General features: G+C 37.3%; 1 protein-coding gene across 5 annotated transcripts in view; it reads left to right on the plus strand.

Moving 5' to 3' along the window:
* Positions 1-21,134, plus strand: part of TRIP12 (thyroid hormone receptor interactor 12) — a 107,972-nt gene that overhangs the window by 6,934 nt on the left and 79,904 nt on the right. For 4 of the 5 annotated variants that reach the window (XM_063306662.1, XM_063306663.1, XM_063306665.1 and 1 more), the window contains exon 2: positions 17,435-17,581. In XM_063306662.1, the coding sequence (XP_063162732.1) occupies positions 17,484-17,581 (98 nt within the window). In that variant the 5' untranslated portion in view covers positions 17,435-17,483. Of the gene's footprint in view, positions 1-17,434; positions 17,582-20,948; positions 20,984-21,134 lie in introns of those variants that run through there. The other variant, XM_063306664.1, reaches the window with a different exon arrangement.

The raw sequence follows: 21,134 nt of genomic DNA on the forward strand, positions 1-21,134 counted from the left end.
TTTAGGGCACTGGAGCATATATATGTGTGTGTGTGTGTGTAGCGTATGAGTACATGGCAGGAGAAAGGTAAATATATACACACAGTCCACACAATTATATACTAAAGTTCTGAAGGGATACAGTAGTAGCCTCATAACTGGATGTCCAATTCAGCTATCCAGGCGATCGCTTTTGGTGTTGCTTCTTGCAGATCTTCTAAGGAGCCAAGGAATGCACGTCGTGGCAATCTTGCACAATATGTTTGATAGTCACAACAAGGAGAATCTTTCCAGCCCTATTGATACAGAGCAGAGGCACTCCTTCCAGTATCACATCTGAGTGTTTGGATGAGAAACTTCTACTTACCGTTCAGCCAGATACTTGTTAATATTCTCCATTATCCTGTGTGATCTTTTAGGAGGGGTCATGCAGGAGATGTTAGAATTAGTCTAACAGTACTTAGGAAGAGAAAGAAGCTTGAGGTTCTGATTGGAGAAGAATATGGAGTGTTCTCTTAGTACAATGCTAATCAGTATGGTTGAGGCGAAGTATTATATCGCTCTGGATGAAATCTCAGTTATACTTCCTTCCCTGCTGCAGTTCCCTGGTAATTGATTGGATAAATTCATTGATCAAATTAAAGCTTAAATATATATGATAAAAATGTTCCTTTTGAGGCAGTCCTGCTAAGAGCTTTTCAAGGATTATTAAAGCAGAGCCCTTTCCTTATCGCATCAAATGCAGTACATGATAACTAGGATTTTTGAGTATGTATTTAATCTTTCTGAGAAGATTGTTAACAGTGATTATATGTTCCTGAGCATTTGCAGAGTACCTTTTTTAAAACAATGCTTTTGGGCCAGTCTAGAGAGTTGAATCTCTTGTCCACTGTTGAATATCTAACCTGTTAACTAGTATGAAATTGTTCCAGAGATGCTGAATCAGTTATGCAGTGATACAGAAGGTAGTCATTGGGCTGAGGGGAAGAACTTGACCTTTACTTCAGACAAGCTTGTTAATATGCCATTTAGAATATTGGGGCACATGAATGCATCCCTGTAAAGACCTGATAGTGACTTTCATAGTTACTTTAAGGAGGAGAGATGTATGGAGGAATGCAGAGTTTATACTCTGATTTTCTTGTTAAAGTATATATTATGTGCATTACTAATAAAGTATAACATTCTGGCTACATGACAAGTTTGATCAGTGATATTATGAAAAATTTATCAATCTCAAACTTCCTTCTAAACATATGTTTCCAAAGATAAAGGTACTGGAAGCTAAGCCATATGATTTGAATTTGGAATGAAGAGGATATTGGCTCTCTAGAGAGTTTTGTAAACTAGGAAGAAGACATTCCTAAATTAAGTAGATAAAAGTGAATTCTAGTTCTCCAGCCCTCATGTCAGATACAGAACCTTGCTGCTTCTATTGAAGATGGAGAATACCATGCTGTTGCAGAAGTAAGATACCTTCTGCAACAATATTTTAAAATCTCATTGAATTTTGATTCTTATGAGCTGCCTGGAGTTGGGTGGCATACAAGTTTAATAAATTATTATTATTTGAAGGAGCAGCTAGAGTCTTAACTACAAGCTGACCAACACTGGTAATTCTTTTTTCACTTATGCAAAGCTTTGTAGACATTTGGGTTGTGGCATTTGATAGTACTAATGTCAAGCAGTCTACTAAATTGCAAAGGAACTCTAAACAATGTTTGATACTTGCCCATTTGTCTGTCTCTCTTATGAAGCAGCTACTGCCAAAACAAACCGGAGTTGTAGTTGGAAACAGTTATTTATTTATTTTATTTGAATGATTTATATGGCTGCCCTTCTCACAGCAGTGAATCTGGGTGGCATATAGGGATCAAAATGCTAACTGCAACATACTGTTTTAACCTTGGGCACTCTAGGATACAACTGCAAGTGCAGAAGATCACATTGGCAGCAGAGCTTGTCTAATCTCCTGTCCAAACACTTGGGGAAACAGCCACATCTTCAGTGCTGTGTAAAAGGCTGACGGAGTCAGGGCCATCCAGATTTCCTGGGGGTGCTGTTCCGTAGGGCAGGTGCTGCTATAGAGAAAGCATGACTTTGGGGTAATAGATACTGTGTAAGTATAGAATTGTTAGTTTGGAAAACAGGTGGGACATGAGATGTAAATACACATGTTGACTTGACCAGCCCTCTGTATTTTCATGACTTGTGTGGTGGGGAAGGGAGGAAAATACACTTTTTAAATTACGTTCATTTAGTCCTGAGTATTGTCACCTATATTCGAGTATACTCAGTTGTTTACTGAGATCTTTTTGTGTTCATAATATTTTAGAGGGCCATATTACAAAAGTTTAAACTGATCTTCAACTGTTTGTCTTAGACTGCCCAGCTTCCCCAAAGGAATCACTTTGCTTGGAAAGTAGATTGGACTTGCTAAGTTTTCCTTTCTGCTAGAAAACACTGAACCAGGGAGTGAAATAGAGATGGATCTATTAACAACATTCCTGGAGTAAATCAAGGTAGCAAATTTCATACAAAGGGTTCAGAAGAAGAGCAAGGTGGGGGTATTGTTTAAGTCCATCAAATCAGTCTTACAGAGCAAGGCAAAGACTGTGGCAGCCCATCATGGAAACCATACAGGGCAAGCCTTTGTTTCTATCAGTGGGCAGTCTTCAACTAGTGAAGCTTTTTATTCTAGACTTCAAACCTAATCCAGATGACTTGCATTAGCTCAGTTCAGACTGTGGTCAGTTCCAGTATGTTATTCCCAAAATGGCATTTGTCTATACTCTAGAGCTTCTAAGTCTTTCAGTTCTCTTGCTGTTGACTGTCTGTAGTTGTTCTTGTAAAATTAGAAGATGCTCAGTGGAACCCTAATGCAGATACTTTTATTATGCAGGAGGCAGTTGTTCCCATTTTTATTTATCTGTTTTGGCTCCTTGTCCTCTGAGGATGAGTTCTTCTTTGAGGTTATGACATAGCCCAAGAACATTATGCTAAATAAGTTATGGAATCAATACTTTTTTAAAACTTAGGTCTGATCTTTGCTTATGTTCATTGACAACTGTTTGAGAGATATTAAACTCCATAACTCGGTCAAATTGTTCACTAATCATCAATACGGAGTGCTTGAATGGTAACCTTTAAAACTGGCATATGAGTTCATGAAATTTTGAAAATATTGCCATGTTAAAATCCATACCTTGATCATGCACAAATCAAGCTAGCGAATTATTACTCTGTGCTTGATATTGGGATAAAAGGGAAATAGAATTTCATTGTTTAGAGCTTTTGTTTTGTTCAAAGCTTAAAATTCTATGTTTTAGCAGAACACCACCTATTTCCAATACTGGTTTGCTAATTTCAGCCATTGATTTAACAGTGCTGTGGCCCTGTTTTTGCTTTTATTTGGGCTGTCTTCCAGTAAATTGACTGGAAATGGTGAATCTGTTGGCACCAAATATAGAATTCTTTAACAAAATAAAAAAGTGAGTTTTGGCAGATAATCCTGAAACAAAATAGAATAATTCAAACTGCATGTAATTAAGCTGTTAAATAAAGCTGCACCAAAGATTCAAAACTAAAATATGGCATGATGTGAATAGTTTTTCTATAGTTTATCTGTAAACTTTCAGAAGGGCAATAAATGTTCATGGTGAGATAGTTATGCTTCCAAACAATTGCAGTTAAAAGGACATAGGAGAATTTAGAATGGTGAAGAGGCCATAATGCAGACTTCATCCATTACTGAAAGAATAATCTTTCTAACCTGCAACAAAAGGTGGTAAAGTTTAAGTTTTTCAGGACTTGTTTGTCCAGAACATTAAATTTGGTTATCTTGTGTGGCCTGAGCTTCTCTTATATTCACTCCTGACTTTCAGTGTCTGTGTGAATTTTATAACAAAGCGTGCTTTTTATTAGAGAAGACTAATGCACCATTTGTGGTACCTTCTGGATAGAGTTGTGCCTTGGTAATACCTGGTTTAGTAGTACTGTGCATTGCTTCATGTTTGATCAGAAGTGTGACTAAGTATCTGTGGTTGCAGGAATGCAGCACCTATGTGTGTCTCATTAAAGTAGCCCTGCCTATTTCTAGGTCCATGTAGCTACTATACTAGGCATGAAGCCCTAAATTAGCGTTAGTTGCTGCTGCAGTGTGTTCTGGAACACCGCTACAATTCAGATCCAAAGCATTGCCTAGTTTTACTAAAATGCATTCTTGTTTTTTGATGTAAATTGAATATATGTTATTCAGTGTACAGGCAGAGACCATTTTCTCACTGTATATACCATACAAATCAATTTTGAGCCATTTTTTTTTCAAATTTTCATCAAACAAGGTGTGGATAACATGTACAGAATGACTTCTGAAATTCTTTCTGGCCTGTTTATGAGCAGTGAGCATAGGAAGCACTTGTGCACATTAGAGAGGGTCTAATTGGATGCATATATGTTATATATGTGTTTATCTATTTGTCTGCCCCATATAGATAAATTGGGGAAATCTTTTCTGAAATGTTTTTGTTCCTAGCCAGCGGGCATATTTGGCCCATCTTCAAACTCAATCTTCATTTTGTTGGCTTTGTCCACCATACGAAATTTGGTCCCATACTGTTTTTGGACAGTTATCCTGCTGATGGGCAGACAGACAGGGAAACAGATGGAGCCTTAAGCCTCTTTATATATTTTCTTTCCAAAATTCCATTGGGTAGGAAAAAATAAAAATGGAGTGATTTTTTTTTTTAGCACAAGCAAGCAGATATATACTACTTCAGTTGTTAGGAGCTAAACCAGTTTCAGTTCAATTAATTATTGTGGATGCTTGGAGGAGGTTGTTTTTTTTTTCCATTATATGCTAGCAGGATAGCCATCATCACTTTCAATTGTACTAATTTGTTCTGTCTGGCTTTCTTCAATAAACAATAAATTGAATATAATTCTAGCAAAAACCAAACATGCTGTAGTGGGTTAAATGGTCAGGCACTTTTTGATGAAGTTGTGTGGGTATCCATTTTGTTGGAAGATGTATAGGTAGTCTGTTTCCTTTTTTTGGGTTGCTGCAGTGTGTTTGTACTCGTCTGAATAATGTTCTTACACTTGTGGGAGGTTGGGTTGTTACTTTGGTAATGAAGCACTTGGTTAGCGTGGGTTGTTCTTCGATAGACTTGTGTTTCTAATTTGCTGTCATTTCCTCTGCTGATGAGGATATCCAGGAAGGGTAGCATGTTGTCGTTTTCTTCTTCCTTTGTGAATTTTACTCCTTTGAGGATGTTGTTTCGTGTGTCTTCTCTAGTTCCTTTTTTATTTTGTCAAAGGTGTCGTCTATATACCAGAGCCATACTTTTGACTGTATGTGTGACAGTGCTATTGTTTCTAGATCTGCATTATAGCTTCTGCTGTGAGTCCTGAGAGTGGTGATCCCATGGATGCTCCTCTGATTTGTTGGTATATTTGTCCGTCAAATTGAAAGTAGGTAGTGAGGCAGAGATTGATGAGGTCCATGATTCTATATATGTCCTATAGACAACATAGGATATTGTTATGTCCTAAACATATATATTTCTGTATGTGGATCATAGACATTTTGCTTGTGGAACTGGACATTCCGATTCTGCTTTTTTGAGAACAATTAATTGTTATTGTTCCTAAATCCTAAATAGCATGACTAAAATGTTAATGTTGAAATGCAGCATTCTCAGTAAACATAGTATTTGAGAAAATGGGCTCCAGGTATCATTTAATTGAGGAGTATTATAGGAGAAAAATGTTCGAAAAATGTTCGAAAACATGCAAATGTGAGTAGATTAATTGGTACCGCTTCAGCGGGAAGGTAACGGCGTTCCGTGAGTCATGCCGGCCACATGACCACGGACGGGTCCTTAGGGACAACGCCGGCTCCAAGGCTTAGAAACGGAGATGAGCACCACCCCCTAGAGTCGGACACGACTGGACTTTACATCAAGGGAAACCTTTACCTTTACTATTATAAGGGACGCGGTGGCGCTGCGGGTTAAACCGCTGAGCTGCCGATCGGAAGGTCGGCGGTTTGAAACCGCGCGGCGGGGTGAGCTCCCGTTGCTCGTCCCAGCTCCTGCACACCAAGCAGTTCGAAAACATGCAAATGTGAGTAGATTAATTGGTACCGCTTCGGCGGGAAGGTAACGGCGTTCCGTGAGTCATGCCGGCCACATGATCACGGACGGGTCCTTAGGGACAACGCCGGCTCCAAGGCTTAGAAACGGAGATGAGCACCGCCCCCTAGAGTCGGACACGACTGGACTTTACGTCAAGGGAAACCTTTACCTTTACTATTATAGGAGAAAATTAGATTTTAAGAAGCAGATCTTGTTCTTGCTTACTCAATAGTATCAGTGTTAGGAATGGGGACTGAAGAAGATGATAGTTACAGTTTTTATCTCAACATCTATCTATTTTTCCCCCCCTTGGATCAAAAATGATAGTTCTCTGTCAGTCTGTACATAAAATTCAATACTCAGCATTTCAGGTCATCTTCTCCAGAAGTGCAGTGTCATGAATGCAATTACATTTTAGTTTCTCCAGAAAGAGTGAAACCAGGGAAAGGAGAGAATGTAGGAGGGTGGTAGCTTGGGTTTCAATAAGTAGTTTGCACCATATGGTTACTCCTGGTTAACCTAACATGTTGTCATGAGTACTGATGGTGAGCAGGAGGGGACCCCTATCCAGGGGGGAAAACTCATGCGTAGTAGTGAGGAGTTAAGCAGCCATTCAAAGAGACACAGATCAGACCCGCCTTGACTTTTGGGGTTTATCTGTCTGGGTTTTTCCCACACTTCTTCAGTTTGTTAGGATTTTCTGTCTAATGTAGCAGTAATAAAACACTAGAGACCTATTCCTTGTCTCAGCCTGGTTCCTGACTGTTAGGACACATGTTCTTCTGAATTAACTTAATTCTCTGAGTTAAAATAACTCACTAAACCATAACTAACTATATGGACTAGGTTTGCTCAATACTCTAGGGTTTATAGGTTCCCTCCTGCTTTTCTGAAAAACTCACCCCTTTTTGTCTTGATAAGGATATTTTTTTTTTATGTGCGTGTGTTTTAGCAAAGCTGACTAATAAGAATTGCACTGTGGTATGAGTATTTTAAAAAAGGCTCTGGATAAGACTGAATAGGTGGGATTGATACCTGTTTTCAGTTGGCTTTCATGACCTGCCAATTAGGTATTAAGCCCAGCCACAATACTAAGATAAACTTTGAGCTTGGTAAAGTATCTTTTCCACAGCTTCTTTTTTGTTTGTTTGGTCCAGTTCTATCTTTCCATGAACTTGGAATAACTATAGTTAAGCAGTGAATAATCCACTCAGAATCCAAGGTAGGATAGAGAAATAGCTGCATAGTATAATTGCTTCTGTAGCAGCATTTCCGCTATTCAAATATATTTTTTTGGCCCCCAGAGATTAATCCATTCCCTGTCCAATATTTAAAATAATGTTCTCCATGCTGTGTATGGTGATGATTGATTGATAAGGTTCCTGACTTTTTTTAAAGAATAAAAACTTTAAATTCTGGCCAGCCATCAGTTCTACAGCAATGAGAGGACAGACACAATTTTTCATAACATTGACCCATAAATACAGCTTTGTTTTTTGTTAATTTTAGTTTAATGTGAGAGCCAATTTAATGTAGTGGTTAAGGCATCAGGCTAGAAACTGGGAGGCCATGAATTCTAGTCTCTCCTTAGGCATGAAAGCTGGCTGGGTGACCTTGGGCCAGGCACACACACTCAACGCTAGGAACAAGGCCATGGCAAACCACTTCTGAAAAACCTTGCCAAGAAAACTGCAGAGACTTGTCAAGGCAGTCTCTGAGAATCAGACACAGTTGAACAGATTTTTTTTTTAAAGTTTAGTGTACTTATGTTTGACAAACTACAGTGATTTGGTTTGTATGTCATGCTAAAACTATCAATAATGTAATGACTCCATATGTGTGAACCAGTATATTCTCTTTTCCCCTCAAAAAAAGAAGAAGAAGAAGGAAGTTTGAAGTAATGCTAGACTTTCCACATTCCAAGCAATTCCCTCCTATGGGAACTTTCTAAGCATGCAGTATTTCATACAATTAAGTGGTAATGTGTGTTAGTGAAGGGAAATAACTGGATGATTTTTATCAATTTCTTTAAACTGACTTCAAAGTGAATTTAAAATATAACTTTGCATACAACTGTGTTGTGCATGGATGTTCAACCATTATTCCTCTAACAAATTAAAAGCACAGGGAAAAAAAAGCTGAAAATATAATTCAGATTAAAATTTGAAATGTTTAGTTGAAATTACAATTTAAAAAACATGCACTTTTCCCTACTTCTCTTTTCCCTAAATTTATTTTCTGTAATGTATATTGCCCATATAGTAGATATAACTGTATCTTAATTCAGATTTTCCTCAAATCTAGTTGAGGGCTGAGAATACTATGAGCATGTATGTAAATTTTCTTGAATACCTTTAAGTTTCAGAAAAGTCTTGAGTAAAATGTTGATTTAGATTAATCTTCTCATTTTGTGAACTTGATGGTATCTTGATATCAGCTGAAACTTCTGAGACATATTGATACTACCTTCATATTGCATTTTTATACTATTATTTTTATGTATTTTGATTGTTGAGAATGGAAGGAAGACCCAGAGAGAGAGGAAGAGTTAGTCCCACCGCTTTGAAATAACTTTCCTTTTCTTGAAAGAAAAACTCTCTGAAAGTTTGCTAATTTAAAATACGTACATTTGATTAAATTCTGAAACTTGAGCTACATGCATCTTGATATAAAATTAGCTGTGTTAGAATCTGCTTTACTTTTGATTAAATGGTTATGGTCTAAAATGAAACAGTATTGAAATTACTGTATATATGCACATGCATGTAAATGATATGCATATTATTGATCTGATTGCAGTATCATATTCTTACATAAACAAAAGAGGAACGTATGTACGAATATGTTCCTTGTTCTGAATAAGTGACCTTTATGTTGATAAGTGATGTTTGATTCCCTGCTTATAAAATGATGTCTGACGCAAGAACAAAAAGGCAACATTTGTGTAACAATGACACCAAGTATGTGTTGTCATTTTGTCATAATTGTGGTTTGCTGCAGATGCTGCTAGCACTAGCTGTTTCAGGAATTGCAAAGTTGATCACTGTACTTCTGGTGGCTAGGTAACATGCATGTATAGGTAGTCCTCAAGTTATGACCAGTTGTTCAGCAACTGTTCGAAGTTATGATTGCACTGAATAAGGGGGACTTATGACTGGGCCATTGCAGTGCCCCTGTGGTCATGTGATCATGATCCAGGCGCTTTGTGCATGGCTCATGATTATGACTTGCAGTGAGCTGCGGTCATGTAATCGTGATTTCTGAAGTTCCCAGTTGGCTTCCCACAAGCAAAGCCAGCGGGGAAGCTGGCAGGAAGTTGGACATTGCTTCTTTTCCTGCCACTCTTTTGCCCACTCACGCTTCATAGAGCCTGCCTGTGGCATTCCGCAGCACCCGTGCACCCCCCTACTCCTTAGCACCTGCCTGTGGAACCACTCCACCTTTCTGCAGTGCTTGTACACCCATCTGTACTTTGGAGCGCCTCCCAACAGCACCCAGTATGGCATTCAAGCACCCACCAGCCTGCCTGCCTGGGACTCCCTCCTCTTCATGCTTAATGACCCATGCAGTCCTGGGGTTATGATGGCAATTGGGACTGCGGGTTTGCCGTTGCTAAGCAATGCAGTCACATGACATTGTGCTTTAAGACCACATAGCTTAGCGACAGAAATTCCAGTCCCAATTGCCATCATAACCTGAGGATTACCTGTATGGTGTAATTTCCTCTAGGACAGGGCTGAACAATGATTGAGCTCAGCCTTCTGATTTTCCAGAGGGTACAGTGACAGTAATACACCAGAAGGGGTGAAACTATTTTTTAAGAAACCATTTGGGTGTGCTTAGAATGGTAGATTGCTCCCATACTCACCCTTGATCTCCACCACTCCAAATATGGTCCATATATTTGTTGAAATTGTTTTGTTGCAGTCAAATTTTAGAAACGTGGTCTGGTGATCTGGAATGTGCCTCGCTCCCTGTCCCTCAGGTGGAAAAGGCCTCTGTGCCTCACTTTTTCATAGCTGGACTTCAGGTTCACTAGTTTGTTTTTACATTATATACTGAAAATAGGATTCTCTATTTAATTATTCTATATAGTTCACTCAGGTAATTCACTCTAGAAGCGACAAGTGCAGCACTTCACTTTAGATTAAAGAAACTAAAATTACAGTAAAATACTACATTTCAGTGTTTGAGAACAGTTTGAGAGCAGAATAGGTTTGCAACAATCCAAGTTTCATTTGACTATTGTTTTCTTTGCTGTAAGATTCCAGTAAGTTTACTAATTTAAATGTTAATTTTTTTTATATATTCATAATTTTTACAGATATGGAATAAAATACCAATTTCAGGGGCTAGTAGCTAATGTCAATTTCTGTCTTAATGTTTCTGGAACTTGGTGTTCTATACAAAATTTTTACAAAAAGTACTGTATTTGCAAAGGCTTCTATCCTGCATGAAAGTAACGGAATACTGTATTCAGTTCTTCCTGGCATTGCGTCACTAATTATTTGTCTGTGTGTGTATATGTTCATATTTTGAATAAGCAAGAGCAAATGTAGTGCTAGCAATAACTTATTTTAAAGCTGAAATTGGTATGGATAATTGAGACAATAGCAGTGAGTATAGTGCAGTATATTAAAGCAACCTGTGGCCTAGAAAATATGTCTCTAGAATAATTATAAGTTTGTAGGACTCTATATCTATTCAAGTTATGGTGTTAATAAAATGTGTAGGCAAGTGCAAGTTTTCCTGAATTTATATCTCCTCTAATATTTAATTAAAACATATTGTTTCTCTATGGTATTTATATAAATTTGATTTAATGCTGAAAACTTAGGATAGTTGTATGAAAGGCCACTTTATGTGTTTCACTGTTTTACATGCAGACCTGTGTAATCCCTCATACATTCAATTAAACTGAATTAAACTAGTAGGCAAATTGTACCCAAATTGTGCTTGATACTCCGTTATAGCAGGGTTTTGGAAATGGCTGCCAAAATACTATAATTTATTATATTATCCCATAGTCATTAATTAGTAGTGTTCAAATTTAAATATGATGCCAATTTGGATGTTCTGAATTTTATGATTGTATCCAATCAATCAGCTGCTGTTGGACTTTGAAGTAAATTCTTCAGTCTAACAGTTAAAGTAGTCTATGTTTGCAGAGGCATTGGATATAACAGAAAATGCTCAAGAAAAAGTGTGCGGAACTAATATGTAAATTGATGGAACAAAATAAATGGAAAAATATTTAACACAGAATTTGGAAGAATATTTGAACAAACTAGGATCAAATTGCAAATTTTTTCTGAAAACAATTTAATTGGTTTCTGAAGCATTATAAAATAAAGGAGTAAATGAATACTATGGTTCAGTTTTGTAGTCCTATATACATATCAGTATATAGGCATGAAAGCCGGCTGGGTGACCTTGGGCCAGTCACAAACACGCAGCCCAGCTCACTTCACAGGGTGGTTGTTGTGGGGAAAATAGGAAGAAGGAATATTAGGTATGTTCGCCACCTTGAGTTATTTATAAAAATAATAAAGGCGGGATAGAAAATAAATAAATAAATAAATAAAATGTATTGTTCTGTTGACTTGATTCATTTGTAATTCTTAAAAATAAGCCAGAAATAATTTTAAACTACTAAAATATGGTTGGCTGTCTCTTACTTAGAGCTGTTCCTTTCCTACACCTGACAATAACTTATTAGATTCTCAATATTGTTTCTATCTAATGCATCATATGTAAGGTAAAGGTTTCCCTTGACATTAAGTCCAGTCGTGTCTGACTCTAGGGGGCGGTGCTCATCTCCGTTTCAAAGCCAAAGAGCTGGCGTTTGTCCGTAGACACTTTCATGGTCATGTGGCCAGCATGACAGTCACAGAACGCCGTTACCTTCCCGCCGAAGCAGTACTTATTAATCTACTCACATTGGCATGTTTTCGAACTGCTAGGTTGGCAGGAGCTGGGACTAGCAACGGGAGCTCACCCCGTCATGCGGATTCGAACTGCCGACTTTCCGATCGGCAAGCTCAGCAGCTCAGCGGTTTAACCTGCAGCGCCACCGCATCCCTAATGCATATGTAATTTTTCCTTAATCAATGCTTTTATTTTTCATTGCCATGTGAAATTAACCTTATGTGTATTTAACAGCTTTTGATCACATTCAACCTTGTTATAAACCACTATCTTTCCTGCCATTGAAATCTAGTATACAAACTTGTGGCAGTAATTTCTTGAGTCTGTATTTCTTGATTGTATTTCTCAATTTTTATACTACAAGGGAGGGATGTGGCTGAAATAAATTACATAATTCTTATCATTTGTGCAATGATTTTATAACACATGATGTACTTGTGGCTTCTACTAGATGCCTATGAAAAGGGCTATGTATAATGGGTCATATGTAGCAGTGTAGTATTTATGCTTGGGTGTACATTCCACTGATTTTAGTGGGGCTTACTTGTGAATAGATTTGTACAAGATTGAACCAAATAAATATTTTAAGATTTAAATCTGCCCAATATTTTGTTATTTCTATATTTTTAGTTTGTAATCAGGACGAAAAGGGAAAAAATTCTAAAAAGGCATCATGTTACAGCTACTTAGAATATGTTCCACTGTTAAATGCATAGAAGAAGGGGATGTCTTCTTGGGGATGGCATTCTAGGGGCTGTGCAAAATGTTCTATCTTTAAAACAGATGAATTAAATATCTTTAGTGCTATGACTGTCTTGACTATGTTGTTTGGTGCTTGAAGCCTCTGGTTTTGAATGGTCCGTTTTCAGTCTGAAACACCAGTCCTTCATATGTTTTCATGCTGTGTTGTTCCAAATATGGACCAAAGCCTGGCTGTTCTGGGTAGTAGTAGTCCAGGTAAAAGGAGTAGGAAAGATTCAAGGACACTGGCAGGGGTAGCTGGGGCCAAAGGGAGGAAAGGGAAGGTTCTGGGAGGACAGGAAACGGGGCTGGTGGGATATGCCACAGTGCAAGATGCTGCTAGTGCTAGATCCCATATTGGTGAGAGAGGCAGGGGAAGGTGGTGGGAATTTTATAGGGGTGGCTAGGCTATATGCTGTACTGGAAGCTCCTGAGGGGAGTGGGGGTTGACACCAGCTTTTCAGTACTGGCCCTATAATATCACTCTGAGATCCTTCTGGTTTTTCTTTTGTCCCAAACCAGAAACAACTAAAATGTTATTGGTTTTCTTTTTTTTTTAATAGTAATTTTATTAAAAATTACAATTACTGTTATGAGTACTGATGGTAAGCGGGGGGGGGGGCTATCCAGGGGGGAAAATGCATGTGTAGTTTAGAGGCTTTGAACTTTCCTTCAAAGAAACTCAGAGTAGACCCGCATTGAGTTTTGGGTTTATCTGTGTGGGTTTCCCACGCTCTTTCAGTTTGGCAGGACTTTCTATCTACTAGAGCAGTACAGTAAACACTAGAGACCAAGTCACTGTCTCATCGTGGTTCTTCACTCTAAGTTAGGACAATTACAAAGATAAAAACTAATACAGGCTACAAAATAAAAGAACAAAAAGAAAAAATAGAAAGTGCAGAAAAAAAAAGAAAAATAGAAAGGAAAAGAAATAAGAATAAAGGAAAAGAAATATATAAAGAAATGACTTCTCCCTTCATTACAAGTATAAACAATTTTAGTAACATCACCGTCTCTTAAAATACAAAAAATGATCTCTTCTCATACCCCATCTCTTATCTATAAACAAATAGTTAAAGCCTCATTTCAGTCCTGATCAGCAAAAGTCCATTAAGGGTTACCAGAGATAACAACATATCTATTTTAACCTTGATCAAATAAACCAATGCTATATTCCTTCCTTTTGCTTTTAACAATCTTGATCTTTAGTCCCTTCAAATAATGTCTTAGAACTTGATTTCTTTTCATTTTTTTCTTTGCCCCTTCTCAGAAAATTCTTCAAAGCTTTAAAACCCCTCTTTTGTAAATCAAATATAGGAAAATTATCCAGTCACTCTCTTGGTTTGTTATTTGTATATCCCTTGTAATTATTAAGACATCAGCTGGTTTCTTTTGTATGTCCAGTGTAGCATCTTTTTCCATATCATTCTTATAGCCTGTCATTTTTAAATCCTCTTTCTGATCAGTCTCAATCTTGTCCAGTAAAACTTGTTTCTCTTCCATAACGTCTTTTAAACATAGTCTATCTATAGAGGCAGACACTCTTAAAATTAACTTCTAGGTTCATTGTTCAAAAATATCCTTCAATATGTCCAACGTTACAATATTTTGCTTCATTCTGTATTAGTAAGTCAAATTTAAGTATCCTTCTCCTTTATTTGTAAGCTTTCATTCCTTCTGGTTTCCTCTAATGTCCAACCTTCAAAGTCTCATCCTATCATGTTTTTTTAAAAGAGAATTCAAAACAAAAGCATTTTCCCATGTGAAGGATTCTTATAATTCCAAAATCTTATTTCAAATCCATCTGGACCCTTAGTCTTTCCAAAATCAAAGTTCCAATCACCCTTTTGCTGTTTAAGGACTTAATTTTTTTAAAATACACTTATATTTAAAATTTACTTCACTAAGGGTTGAAGGAAACTCACCTGGTGTTTTCAGACATGTCAGTCCCAAGGTTCCTAATAGCTAAAAAGCAGTTAACAAGCAATTCCCAAAAGTGATTAGAAAAGGAAGTATACGAACCCAGTGTCCTTAAAGGTGCCGACTGTGGTTTGAGCACGATGACTCTTCCCTCATCTTGGAGAGCTCTGAACCCACAGGAGACTGCTGTCTTGCAGTCTCTTCGCAAGGAGCAAGTGTCTGGAGCACTTGTGGGCAATCTCAAGTCCTTTCCTTGTCTGGAGAGATACTACAAAGAACCAGTCTACTCACTGGCTCTTCATTCTGCTGTGGTTGTTGGCTCTGCTTCAGTTCGCCATTTCTTCCCCAGAACCCAAACTGTTACTGGTTTTCAGTAGAAGAGAATACATGTAGCTCAAGGCTGAACTGTGGAGTCCTTGGGACTCCACGCTTACTGGTTTTGTTTCTTCTAAATCATGGTCAATCTGATCCAAAACAGTTTGGCAGAACTTTTTCAATAGATTTGAAAGAAAATGTATTTTCAGTTTTGTGTAAACCCTTAAGATGTTATTTTGTAACTTTTTATAGAGATGCTCCCCCCGACAAACTTCCAGTCAAGCCAGTATAGCAATAAGGACCAGTCATGCCCTTGTTGCTGTTAGATTATATTGGATGGGATGATGTGGGAATGAGAGAAAATAGACAGTTAAGCCCATGGCAGATGGAAGAGAATGACTGTTTACGGCTGCATGTCTGCTAAGTAAATTATAGCTGATTTTTAACTGTTCCTTTTAATGGGGCACTCAGAATTCAGATGGGTGAGTACATGGTTTGCAGGTGGGTTGGTGAACTATAATTTGCAAGCAAGTATGTTTGTGTGTACTGCTGTGTGCTCCATACAAGTGCTGCTAATCCATAGGTAAGAGCATTGTTTGTGCCTAACTCTGGATTATTTATCAAAAGGCTAGGAGTTGCTGCTCTGTGTTAACTGAAAAATGACTTTTAGTACAGTTAGCCTTTTTTCCTCTGTTAATAGAGTTTATTTAAAGGATTTATTTGAAGCAAAATACTTTTTTTTTTTTGGTAAAGCCAAGAATTCCTGGAAGCATTTTATGTAACAGTCTAATCTAAACTAATGTTTTAGTTGATGATGGAAGGCCTACATTCCCGCTATTTCTTATGGGAATTTGTTTTAACATTTTAAGAAACATATTAAAAATAATCTCATTAGCTATTTTTTTCTGTAATTTGCTTGATCAGTAGAAGTGAGCCTGGACTACCACTACATTTACTCTGTGTCTCTGAGGTGAGAAAGAAGCAAGAGCTGGTTTAGCTTTTCTGTTGTTTCTTATGCCCAAACTCACAATACATGTTGAGCTTTATGTTGGAACAAGGGACATGCTGGCTACTTTATGTTGCTCTGTCAGAACATTTTGAGGTTGTTTTGTTAAGAGTTTGAAAAAAATGTTTTCTACTTTCTACACACTATAAGCAAGGTGTTATCACTTGTAATCATGTTATTTTTCTTTGTGTTTCTATATTCGATTTAAGAGTAATTTATATCTTTGTAGGCAAAATGGGCTGGGTAACTACACATGCAACAGATGGCTAAATATAAAATAGCATAGTTAACATAATGTTTTGAATAATTTTTTTGCTTTGAAATTCCACAAACATCAGTACTTAAAAAAATTGAAAAAATTGGCAGGATAGTGTAACTGGTGGAAAGTGCTGGGAGTTTACAAATCTCCTAGCCCATTTATTCTCTTCCTTCTTTGTAAACTCAGAAAAATATGAGATGATGATGATGATGATTACCAGAAGCCATTTTTTTCTTTAAATACTAGACAGTTTTAGGGAAGCTTGAAATCTCTAGTAATCAGCTAGTTAGCTGATTAAAAATAATCTTTTAAGAAGATATACAGTTTGAAATCTGTTTATACTAAGGTATTGGGAGTATTTCAGCAAATAATTTAATAATTATTTGGCATTTCCTGTATACATGAAATGTATTCTCTTTTTCAGTACATTCTGATAGGCCGTTATTTTGGGACTGTTGGTCCATTTTTTGTGAACACAACTTTCAGTGGATAATATTGCAAGAAAATAGTGGTCCTGCATAGTTTTGTAGCTTAAGTATTGGAGCCAATATTAGATGATACTGATCTTTAATCTTAAATTGCGTTTTATCCACCCTTTTTGTATCACAACTATTTATTCATTGTGTTCTCTTTAGGGTTAGTCTAGTTTGTTGATCTAAAAAACAGCAGTATTGTCTGTTCAGGTTTTTTCCCTATCCTAATTTCAGGCTACATAATTGTATTGTTTTCTATTGGTATGGGATACCATTTCCCCATTCTGAAAAACTGAATGAAATTTGATAGAATTCTATTCTTTAACTCTGGGATTATGCTTCATTATATATGACATAATCAATTTGGAAAAGTACAAATGATGCTAGTAGGTAATCTAGAATAATTTAAACATTCCATATAATTTAATCATTTGATATGACACAGTCATAAATGCTTGATTCTATATTTTGTAAAACTGATGTGTTAAAGTAAAGTAACCTTTAACATAATAATGGAAACATAACAAGAGAGCGAGATAACATGTTGTAAGTTTCATGGTTTTACTATTCAAGGCATTTATGCTATACAGTAGAATGTGTCAGTTGACATACAAACAGTTTTGTTGGTAAATGTCCTATATTTTGATTAAATAAAAATGTTTGTTTTGTTTTTCAGTGAATGGTAGTGTCTAGAAAGGGTATGTCCCTTCAGGAGAGAGGTGCCAATGTCCAACCGGCCTAATAACAGTCCAGGGGGGTCACTGCGACGTTCACAAAGGAACACTGTCGGGGCCCAATCGCAAGACGACGCAGTAGGAGGAAGGTATGCTAATTTTTCTTCAGTTCTTCAAAACTATCAAAAGTCAGCATAATTTATTGTACAAAAGAAGCAAGGATATCTTTTAAATATAAACTGGGACTTGAATTTACTAATTAATATCTCTAATAATTCTGATTACATGGTTAACAACTAAAATGATAAGAAATTACATAACTTTATTCTAAGCATTAACTAGAATAGCTAGTTATTGATATTAATATCTGAACTGAATACAGTAACAACAAATATGAATCACACAGAACAGTAACTGCAAAGAACAGTTTTAAGTAATGTATTATATTTTAAAGGAAAGTGTATGAATGTGGTTAGGCATACCAGTGTTGAAGTAATATTTTCCCCTTAAGCTAGCAGAAACCAGTAGCAGTTTAAGAGTCAGGACAGTGCGCTGCGTTTCCCTACCCATGCTGCCAGTAGCGTATTTACCAAGGGGGCAAAATAAACCTGTCATCTCTTAGTCACCGTGGACTATGCCATGCACTCATTGTCCCCTTTTCCCGTTTCATTTTTGTTTTTGTTTTTCTTGGGGGTGGGGAGTCAGAGCTACAAGCTATTGTGGCTTCCTAAAGCCACTGAACAGTTGATTGGTGGGTTGAGGGAAGCTATACAGTAAAGAGAGAGGTGATTCTCCTGCTTTACTGTGCCATTGTACTCTGTTCTGATCAACTGTCTGGTGGCTTGTTTTTAATGTGGGTTTAATGTCTTTCAAAAAAGCATTAAGACTCTTGTAAAAAAAAAAATTGGCGGAGCAGCTGGTTTTGGGGCTGTGAGACTTGCCCAATAAAACTGGAGAACCTATCACACTTTCCTGGGCAGCCTCCCACCCCTCTAGATAAATCCATAGGTCTAGCTACCTATCAGAACTATTAACTAATTACAGCAGTGTTGTGATCAGCAGATGGTTTTCTGCCAGATGATGACATTGGGAAAGGGAAATCAGTGGCTTTGCTTGATATGCCCTGTACACCTCATTTCAGGACACCACCATCCTGAAGCTGGAACAGTGGCTATAGAGGCAGGATATGGCTTGCAACTGGGGACAGGACACTTTATGCTGCTTTATTTTTTTCCTGGCTCAAGGATGGGTGGACAGTCCTTAATTTAGGTGTGAGGAAATGGTAGGAATTCATAATGAGCTAAAGAGCTTTTACTTTTTCTCTTCTTTACAATTGAAATACTACTTAATGTGGATATCTATACAACATATTTAGTAATTGATACTGAAATTCTAATTGGTGAGTGTGTTGAGGGGTGTAAATATGAAGTTAGGAAGTTATGCAAGTTGTGTTTTAAATTGGAACCATGTGGCTGAGATTCTTGGAACTGTAGGGATAAAATAAATTGGAACTATTGATCTATTTTAAGTGGCCATTCTGGTGGTCAGTTTACCTTGAGTATAAAGAAGCTTAAAACAGTTACTCTGTAGAATAATTTCTTAAACTTTACAAGATCATGGAACACCAAATATTTTTTGTAAATGAGGAACATGTATGACTGGTTCTTTTTAAGAATGGAAAAATGAAAAGGAATATTAAAATGAAATATTTTAATGATACCTTTTTTTCCTCTCCATACATTAAACAGAAATATTACTCAGATGTGTATGCTTGTATATAACACTGTATCAGTGTCTGGAGTGAGATTTATTGAACATTCAATAAATGTGTAACATTCATTCTAAGTAAGACCTTGGTTGTAGCAAGTATTGAAAATCCATTTTCTCAAAAATATATTTTGAAGAAAAACATAGTAGGATTTTAATACTTTTGCACTGGAAAAACTCATTTTCTGAGCTTTCATGCAGAATACTTTTATGGGTTTTTCCCCCCAGTTGTTTTAGCATTATACCAACATCTCTTTACTCATGGTTAAATTATTTGTTTGCCTAGTGAAGGATCCCTAACAAATAAAATAATCTCTTGGATTCATTTATTGCCTTTAAAGCCCTACATGGCTTGGGGCCAGGTTATTTGCTGGACTGTGTTTCCCCAGTTACATCCACCCAGCCCACCAGAACAGGGAGGCAGGGCATGTTGCGGGTCCCTTCAGTTAGGGAGGTACATCTAGTGGGACCAGGGAAAAGGGCCTTCTCCATAGTGGCTCCCTCCCTTTGGAACATCATCCCCCAGATATAAGATTGCCCCCCTCCTTGCTCCTGTTCCAGAAGGCCCTGAAGATGTTGTGTCAATGGGCCTGGGGACCCCAAGCTTTGGAGCCAATCAAGTGGCTGGTATGAATGTGTTTGCTGCTGCCAGGGGGTGTCTCTTGTGTTTTTATTGTGTTTTTATGGTTTTTAATTCTGTAAGCCTCCTGGAGTCACTTTGTGTGAGTTGGGCAGCCTTATAAATCTGTTCAGTGAAAAATCATGGTTTGAAGGAAAATACATCTTTAGTTGGAATGACAGTATTATCAAGGGATTAACAGTAAACAGTTTAAATTGAAAAAAACTAATCTTGATTCTTCTCTTTTACATCATTCATGAGCTGCAGTAAAATTGTGAACATCTTATAATAGCTACTTTCAGAGTGGAAATAGCTCATGGAACAGCTTCAAGTTGTTTGGGGAATACAGGTGCTCCATGGAAACGCTTTTGTAGAATCTGAACTATTACATATTACAGGTGGATTTCTTGTAGTTGATAATTCCTTAGTTTTCCATGAAAAATAATTCACTACATGAAAATGTATTGTGTTTGCAGATTACACTTGTAGGCTAGTTTTCTTTTTAATGCATTATAATGCTGTGTACAGGTAGTCCTCACTTAACTATGGTATTTGGGACCAGCAACTCAGTTGCTAAGTGATGTGGTCGTAAAGCACGACGCCACATGACAGTGCTGACTTACAATGGCAGTTGTGGCAATCCCAGTTGCTGTTGTTAGACGAATCCCATGCATTTGCAGTATCCCACAGTCATGTGATCACCATTTACGACCTCCTACTAGCTTCCCCATTGACTTAGTTTGCGGGAGCCAGCAGTGAAGGTTGCAAATGGTGATTGTGGGATGCTGTGACTGTTGTAATTGCAAGATGGTGGCCAAGAGCCCAAATCATGATCACATGGCCTTGGGGATGCTGTGACGGCTGCAACTATGAGGAACAGTTGTAAGTCCCCTTGTTCAGCACCATCGTAATTTTGAATGGTTGCTGAACTAGTGGTCACTGACCCAGGACTACCTGTATAAACGTTTTTATGTGGACACCAACCTCTTATGTGTACAGTTTCCAGAGTGCTGTACATGCTTTTTTTGAATCTGTAAGTTATTAACATATATGGAAATATTAAGAGGTAACAACCAAGTTCTGTTTCTTTCTGCAGTCTAGAAAATCTAACTTCAAAGTGAAATATCCCTGTATTTGATACATAGATGGCAAGTAAGAAGCTCAGGTCTGTAAATTCAGGGACATCTTGATAAATTCATAAGTTCTCCTTTCCTTTTTGTCTTGTGTCTCTTCACTAACAAAGGTCTAGAATCTGTGTTTCTTGTCTAAGAGTAAGATTTTTCTTCAAATTGACATAAATTCCAAAACACATAGAT

This window comes from Candoia aspera, chromosome 6, assembly GCF_035149785.1.
Source record: "Candoia aspera isolate rCanAsp1 chromosome 6, rCanAsp1.hap2, whole genome shotgun sequence".
NCBI classification, from domain to species: Eukaryota; Metazoa; Chordata; class Lepidosauria; order Squamata; family Boidae; genus Candoia; species Candoia aspera.